The sequence below is a fragment of the Papaver somniferum genome, unplaced genomic scaffold (genome assembly GCF_003573695.1).
Source record: "Papaver somniferum cultivar HN1 unplaced genomic scaffold, ASM357369v1 unplaced-scaffold_175, whole genome shotgun sequence".
Lineage (NCBI taxonomy): Eukaryota > Viridiplantae > Streptophyta > Magnoliopsida > Ranunculales > Papaveraceae > Papaver > Papaver somniferum.
The window spans coordinates 152,544-161,595 of record NW_020627152.1 but is presented as its reverse complement, the minus strand read 5'-3'; the positions used below and the strand labels follow the sequence as shown (position 1 = coordinate 161,595).

The following is a 9,052-nucleotide window of genomic DNA, read 5'->3' as shown; positions in this document are numbered from 1 at the left end:
GTCACTAGTTAATCTGGTATCCTATATCTTCATTTCAAGTGCTATCTTTAACACATGTACTACTGCTTCGTATTCGGTTTCATTATTTGTTAATGCGAACTCCAGTCTGAATGAATAGGATACTCGCACTCCTGTTGGTTAAATGAAAACGAATCCAATTTCATTTCCCTCTCCATTTGATTTGATGATCCATCCACCAATATCTCCCATCTACTTGAATTACGTTCCATCAATAAATCCCTTGGATTCCCATGCTCTTCGTCCGCGTCCATTTACAACGGGATATATACATCTATACGAATTTCATATATCATTGCGCGGCAATGATCACCTTTGCTTATACATATACAAAATGTACCTCTTTCAGTATCGCCTAAGGAGACCAGAGTTAGATAAAAGCATTTGATGTCTAAGCAAAAAACAACAAAGAGGTACATTTAAGTGCAGGAACACTAAATAAGGCGAAGTGGGGTGTCAATGACCAGCGAACAAATGTTGCTCTTGACATGAGTCTTGACTACTACTGCAATGTTGGATATTAATAACTAACTAATAAAACATTTACGTGGAGATTATTTTTAATGACGTTGTTGTCTCAAAAATGACGAAGTACACTTAAATATGAATTTATTATTATTAGTGAAGTCGCAGCGAATTATGTTTATGCTATTGCTCATATAAACAGGTGATGAAGTACCTTCCGCGCAGTTTAAGTGGTTATAACAATAAGGTGTGACAACATTTTCCGAATCCGGATCCTTAGGATCATAAAACAATTTCGGCATCTAGCATTAGCAGGTACACTGATTGAAAGAGGCAAGAAACACCAATCTAAAACTGACGGAGAGTTGCATTCTAAGTAAGCACTGTATTTGTAATTACCGAATTTCCTTCATTATTTTAGAATATAATCACTGTATTTTCAATTCAACTTGGATGTCGTTGCCGATTCAAGTGGCGGGTACAGGTGCAAATGCATCTTTACTAAAATGTCTGTTTTACCATACCATCTCGACATAGAGCACTGTTTTCTCCCAGTTGGATGCTTAATGTAATTACTGGCTTAAACCATGTCAAGATTGTCAGCATGTACACATGTGCTTATCGCTTTTGGCCGGAATAGCAGGCACATTGTGCGTACGTGTTCGCATCATTTTTGGATGCCGGATCGCCTTTTCAAGCGGCAGGAAAGTGCATCGCGCGTGCGATATTATTAATAACTGTATTACGCATACTCCATTAGAATACTAAACTTGAGAAAGCACGGATCCACTAAATCGTAAAACAGATGCGTATTCATTTTTGCGAAGATTTTAATACGCCAGTTTGATACTGACTAGACACTACTTGGAACTAACACTACACCGAGTCAAGGTTTTCCTAACAATAGCATTGCTAACCAATTTTATATTGGTAACTCAAATAATAACCCTAATGGATAAAAAACAGTCAGTCAAATTTCTAACAAAGTATATTACGCCCTATGGGTAATCATTTTTTTTAGTTAGGAAAATTTGCTCTTATTTTTCTGTAACACTTTCTTTCCATAAGCAAATCTTGGATTTGGTGTAGTGCAAAGAAGCGCAACAAAGATTATCTGTAATGTAACACCAAAAATGGCAAATTGGTCCTTAATGCCAAGTCGAGGAAACCGATCTTATCAGTTATAACTGATCATACTACCAGAGATAGATCCAATAATCTGGAATGTTGGATGATTAGCAATGTCTTTGGAAAGCTTAATGTCGAAATGGAAATTTATTTAATGGGCTTCAAAAGATACAGGTCACTGAGATGGCAAAATAAAGCCCAAGATGTTGTTTTCGTCTTAACTATTTAACTTAAGCCAGGTCTTATGGTCATCCCGGTGAAATAAAAAACTTGGATAAATGTCAGAATGAGCTGGAGACTAACTTTCATGGATTTGCTTGAATCAAGCATTTTACGCCCACGCACGATGCGGTGTATAGTTTGGAGTACAGAATGTAGTCATTGAATTACCAACGGATGAGTTAAACTGATTGCTTGGGTACTTTTTGTCCAATGGTTGGGTACAGAATGTAGTCATTGAATTACCAACGGATGAGTTAAACTGTAGCCCCCCTTTTTACCCAAAAACCTTAACAGAACAGTAATTTCACCTAGGAAAAGTAAAAAATTCTGACTTAGTCCACCAAGTCCGATGGTTTGCGTTTGATTTTAGTCCACCAAGCAGCGTCCGATCAAAAATTTGCAAATGGAAAAAGAATAAAACAGACAAGTAAAGCAAAAACAAGAAAGAAGTAAGAACAGAGAAACAAGGAACAAAGAGATGGAGATATGTTAGCAATTTAGGCCACTCCTTAGCTGAAATTCTTATTTTGTTTCGTTTTATATTTTTAATTAATTAGGTTTTACTGTTACAAAATTTAAGAAAAATATTTAGAGCCTGTTTGGTACAGTTTTCAAAAACAGAGAAAACAGAAAACAGTAGAAAACGCGTTTGGTAGGGAAATTTTCAGAAAATGTTTTCTATCTGTTTTTTGTTTCTGAAAATAAAAAAAATGAAAACAACAAATTATTGTTTTCTTTGTTTTCTCTTTGTTTTTTTCTTGGTTCTTTTTTTTTTTTGAGAACAAAGTAAGAGATCAGGGGAATGACTGCAAGTGAGTCATGGCTAATATCACTATCTCTTACACGAATCTTTACATTTGATCTGATTTAGTTGATTTTCCTTGTTTTCAAAAACAGTTAACCAAACAATTTTTAGAAAATGAGAACAAAAAATAAGAGGTATGTTTTTAAAACAGTGGAAAACTATTTTTGAAAACGCTACCAAACATGCTCTTACTTTTTCAAGGGTTTGGGTCTGATTTCTGTTGGAGGTTAATGATTTTCTAGGAGACTACTAAACATGGATTGATCATGTTACACGTAGATTATTGGAATCATTCAATTTGCCAGTCAGGATTTTTTTTTTAGGGTTTGATTTTTTTTCTTTTAACGTTTTTTTGGTTAAAATTGTTGCTAAACAGTAGGGATCATGGTGATGCTTATAGTACAGGTGGCATTTATAATGTCTACTTGGTAAACGGCCGCCTAAACGAGGGAGAACTAATTTGGAAACATATTTCAAGCCTAATCTAGTCGAATGACCGAAATAATCAGCAGCAAGTAATACTCCATTTCCGTCTTCATCAAATGCTAGTTGTAAGATTTGAACATGGAGAAATTGAAGTAATGGGTAGTCGAATTGTACCTGAAGTTGTTGGTGGTAATGCTTCATTAATTAGAACCCGGTGCGGATTGCATATTCCTAGAATGCAGCATCTAGTTAACAAACACGATGAAGTTCGCTGAGATTATCTACAAATGGCGCAATAGAACAATATTTCCTCCGTTTCACAGATACATTCCGCTTTGACTTTCTTAAAATATTAAGGCGACCATACTATTTAACTTGACTACCCTTAGTTACTTACCTATTTTATTTTAATAAAACAATAAACACTATCCAAAATTGTTGTGAGAATTATAAATACGAAATATAAAAGGAAAATTTAAAAGATATTTAATTTATGAAGTATAAACTTTATAAGGAATTTAATTTTTAGAGTTAAATGAAAATTTTCTTAAAAGGAATGAAGGATATATTTGTTTCCTCAATTATACTAATTTCTTTAATATTTTAGATTCGGTCACGTTTATAGTCATACAATGAAACCAGTTTCATCTCAGTTTAAAATAGAAATTAAAATCAATTTAAAACACGATGAAATCAGTTTCATCTCAGTTTAAAATAGAAATTAAACCCAACCTAAAACACAATGAAACCAGTTTTAGTCTTGTTTAAAATGGGTGAAACCAAATTCAATCGTATCTAAAACACGATGAAACCAATTTCATCCTAGCTTAAAACTTGTGAAACCAAATTCAATCCAATTGAAAACACGATGAAACCAGTTTCATCCTAGTTTAAAATGTGCGAAACCAAATTCAACCCAATTCAAAACACGATGAAACCGGTTTCATCCTGTCTAGATTGAACAATTTATTTAATACAAGAAAATAACATACTATATCCACATTACCAAAACAAAAATAAATCAATATGCAAATCTAAAACAGGATGAACCCAAATAATTCCAATCAAAATAAACATGGAAACATTTTTGGTAAAAACAAGTGCAAACACTTAAATCATTGCATTCTAATTTCATATTTAGAAACTAATCTACAAATGTACAGGTGCATCAAATTTTTAACTAAGATAAACCAATTTGAGTTTAAACGTAATCAAAAAGACAATTAAGGTTATGAAACTTACAAATTGAGAATACCTTCGTCACTTATTTTCTGAAATTGATTTAACATAAAACCCTAAAATTTTTAATTTAATAAATTTGAAAATTTTTAATTAAATAAGGGCATCAGGAAACACCAATCTTGATGGTGGAATTGTTGGTGTCTACGACAGTGTTGTTGCAGAAAGATGATGATGTTGATGTTGGTGTTGATGTTGGTCATGGTGGAAGAGATTAAGATGACAAAGGAAAGTGATGTTATCAATAATGGTGTTTAAGTTAACGATGGTGGAGAAGAGATCGCAGAGGAAGATGTTACCGATGATGGAGTTGGAGTTATATGCTGGTTGAAATCATGAAGGAAGAAACACTAATGGCAGGTGAAGAGATGGAAAGGAGATCTATTTTCTTTCTGTAACTAAAAACGACGCAGAGATTTAAGAAGCTTGTGGGGTATAATAGCCAACTTAAGAATGATACGGAACTGGTTCATTTCACCCAGACTAATAGTCTACTCGTTCATATGAACCAGAAAATATTCTTTTTTGGCTAAATAATCCATTTTCTGTTTCCAGTTCCTTTTTTTTTTTCTGATCATATATCATTTTCGGGGATTTTAATAAAATGCCACACTTCCAATTTGCAGTTTAAGAAAATGCCACCGTTTTTTTCAGAGTTTATTTAATGCCACACGTTTGACCTTTTCCATCCAAAAAAATTGTTGCCATCAGTTAGTGCATAGGTGGCATTTATCCAGCTTAGTAAAAGACATATACACCCTCAAATCTGTCACCAACTCACCAAACCCATTCCTTATTTTGAACAGTGTAAGTCATTGCCGGTCTGAGTTGGCTGGTTGGATCGAGTTTCAGCTGTTTTCTGCGCTTTTCTCAGGCAAATTTCAGCCATTTTCCCTGCAAATTCCTAACATTCATCTATACTTCCATCGCTGCTTCATTCTTTTCAGTTCTCTAACATCCAATAAACTTATCGTGTCCCTGCAATGATTCAATCTAACACAAACACATTCAATTTCTATCTTGATAATGAGGAATTTTCTTTTCCTCACTTCCAGAAGTGGTGGTTTTTCCTGTTGAGTTTCTCCTTCGATCTTTGGGAGTAACTTTGTCAGAGGTTGGTGGAGTTTCAGTCCCCTCAGCGACCATTAATAACAATATTTAGTAAATATTAAATCAAGATGTCAAATCCTGCAACCAACAAAAGAATGTTTCCAGATGAGAAAGAAGAAAATAAGCTGGCAGATCAGAAAATTCTCTCAATTGAGTAACGGTGACACCTAGCAAAGACATAAAAGGGGCCAACTGTATTTGTTCCCACAGATTTCAACATCCAACCACTAAGGCGATCCAAGGATGATATTGCTGTAAATCAGTGACACTAATCATAAACGGTGACTGTATTGAGTTGAAACCACTGAATTACACATGGGATTAAATTCCTAAAAAGCACTATTGCTAAAAGGTTTCAAGTAATTTATGTTCCCGCAATCTGAAATATGGCAGAGAAATATAAAACCAGAAAAGAGTTGCACAGCATATCCACAAACTTCAAGAATGACAAGCAAAAAAACTAAAAAAGGAACAATTCAAGGCCCTACTTATAAGTTATGTTTCGGTAATGATTGGAGACTGAACAGACTTATACCGGCTTAAACAAGATTTTCGAACGGAACGTTTTGGAAAATTTTATTGAATGCAATCAGTTGGAATGTCTTGGTTTTTCCAGCAACCTTGTAATAAGTTTAAAACAATGGCCAAACAAATGATCAGCCAGACCGAATCAACCCCAATTAATCTCATAAAATGCAATGCGACAATGTCATAGTTTAATCAGTCAAAAATCACAAACACAGCAACCGACATTTAGACAAAATCCTCACAAAAACCATACATTCTACCCTCAATGGCAGCAATCACATAGATATTATATTTCTCCTACACCTTCAATCAACCAAATAATTAACCAACATTGAACATACCTTGATAATAAGGAAACAAATCGCTACACTGAGATTGACTTCACAACTACTAATGATCAAGGCACATAATTCAGCCTAAAACATGCAATCATGCCTTTCAGCAGCAGTTCCAACTTCCAGGCACTAGAATTTGAAGAACAACAAAACCCTTTTCTAGAAAGAAAAAGAACCCCTTTATTCAGAGAATCAAACCAACAATCCTAACAAAACCAATTTGATATTTTGACTACAACCCATCTGAGAATCTTATAATTGGAGAAAAATAGTTCATTTGATTACAAAAAAAAAAGAAAAAAGAAATCAAAATAAGTACCTTGTTTATTCTGCAACACCCAGGAAAAGTAGTAGAAAAATGGAAACCCAGAGAGAAAAAAACAATTTGGAGATGATCTTCTGAACAGTAAGTCTTCTTCACTTTAGTTTAAAGAAAAGAGATCGTGAAAGAGAGAGTTCCGTCACAGTCATTTTCTTAACCAACCCTAATTCAATTCCCAAATATTCTATTCTCTCAATCAAACTTAATTCATCCATCAAAATCTTCCAATCTATTCAACCCATCCTTTAATTCCTTCTTATTCACCCTTAATTGAATCTCGAAATTCATTTCAGGAACCCTAATTTCTTCACAATTTCATTAACATCTCAATTCTTCTTCAAGACAATACTACAACTTCAATTTAGCAATAACCCTTTGATCTTCATCTGTTAACATCCCTTTTAGCTTATCAATTCCAAATAAACTCAACATCAAACTCTAACCTTCACAGAAACATTTCGTTACAACTCAATCGTGGATTCTAACCAAACCCAACTATGAACTCATCAGCACCACACTCGGTTGATTGGTTTCACTAATTTTCTGCAAGGTTTTCTCAACAGAGATTTCATCTCTGGAACGTCGGAGAAAAAGAAGAAGGAGAAGGAAGAGAAGAAAGGAAGAGATTTCATCTCTGATTCAAATCGACCTAATAGTGTGAGTCATTGTCGAGTTTGGACCAACACGAATTCAAGGGTAGTTAGGTAATGTTGACACGTTGTATTGACTTTTTCAATGATTATAGACCGAGTTAGTGGGCCCTGACGGAATATCTAACGGTTGTGGTATTTAATAAACTCTGAAAAAAACGGTGGCATTTTCTTGAATCGGGATTTGCAAGTGTGGCAGTTTGTTAAAAATCCCATCATTTTCAAAATGAAAATTTTCGCAATAATTTATTTCTGAATTCTAAACCCTAAAAAAAATTAAGAATTACATAACCGGTTATCATCTTATCATAATTTATTAATCAAGGTGATCTTGATATGATATAAATAGAAGTTTAAAAATCCAATTGATTATCAGATAAAACTTAAATGTTTGATTATGTGTTAGTCCTTTCACCCCCAACTTCTGTGCACAATCACAAGTGCATATAAAACAATGATGATCATTACGAGACAATCGATGGACAATCGATGGATAATGATGGATAATAATGACCAGAAAAAGATTCGTCAATTATTAAAGAGTGCCCAAACGGGTATGGACAAGCACAATAGAACGACGAAAATGGAAAACTAAGTGATGACGAGAGTGGGGTGTGTGATTTAGTCAACAAATATTATACATTCTTAAAGAGGTTGTAAATCACTTAACCAAGGGTTGTACCACTGCCTAAAAATGGGCTATATTTAAGATAAGCCAAAAATAATGCGAAAATTCCAAAATCTATGACCATGACATAAATTTCTTTATTACTTCAAATCTTACACTTTTGAATCGGATATTTTTGCAATTATATCTAGGGAAATGTCAGTTAGCTGATAGAAATCATAATCTTGTTTCCTTAATAGATTGAAATCAACACCAAATTCTGTAAACCCAGTTTTACATGTATCTGCATAGATCCCGGCATCGCTCACAAGTCTGAGAGCATTATAATAATCTTTACCATTAAATGCTTCCATGGCTTCTTGAAGATCTTCTACAGCAGTAGAGTAAAATTCCATACAATCCTTTAGACACATCCTAGTTCTCGGTTCTTGTTTTACATCCTTCAAAATTCCTTCAATATATGTATGAATATAAGTTGCATTCTTCAAAGAAAGCTCCATTGATATTACAGCAAGTCCGAAAATATCAGAAGTTTTGCTAAGAGGGTTGGCTTCGAGAGATGAAACACAAAAGTCATAATTTAAAGAGGGATCAATTATCGATTCATTCTTACAAAATGTTTTGACTATATCTCCATTCACAGTAACTCACCCATAGAAGTTCAAAACAAGAAAAACATGGAGGATTGATGAAAAGAGAGAAAGCAATGAGATTGATCGATTCATCACTTTTGTTTGGATTTCTATGACATGAAAAGAGAGAAAGAAAAAGAGACAAGTCAATGATCTTTAGTTAGGGAACCCTTAGTATAGAGATCCCATGTCCCCTTCTTCCATGTGCCCTCGTGTCTCTCCTATAATGTATCGACACGTGTATCTTATTTACGTCCCATATTTTCTACAGTTTGAAGATTTGTTATTTTAAGAAACAATAGCGGAAAGATAAAATACTTTCCTTTGTTGGCGCTAAAGAATCAAATTCCTTCTCAATATTAATTTTTTTAAACAAGTTCATCTTTTCTTAATTGTATGAGATGCATCAGTGAGTTGCAGTACGTTAACAAAATAAACCCAAGCTTAAAATAAAATTTGATTTGATTTTTGTATTTTGTCGAAGGTATTAGTAGTAGTCCATCATTCATGTAGAATAAAATTTTGATGATGTTGTTCTAGAAAA

The 9,052-nt window shown here is 33.8% G+C and overlaps 1 protein-coding gene across 1 annotated transcript; it reads right to left on the bottom strand.

The window, feature by feature from the left end:
• Positions 1–8,028: 8,028 nt before the first annotated feature.
• On the bottom strand, positions 8,029–8,376 carry LOC113337719 (putative invertase inhibitor). The gene has a single exon (XM_026583314.1). The coding sequence runs from the start codon at positions 8,374–8,376 to the stop codon at positions 8,029–8,031; it is 348 nt and encodes a 115-aa protein (XP_026439099.1).
• Positions 8,377–9,052: the final 676 nt, after the last annotated feature.

Coding starts and splice junctions, on each gene's coding strand:
- LOC113337719 (XM_026583314.1), bottom strand. CDS start 8,376: ATGGAGCTTTCTTTGAAGAATGCAACTTATATTCATACATATATTGAA.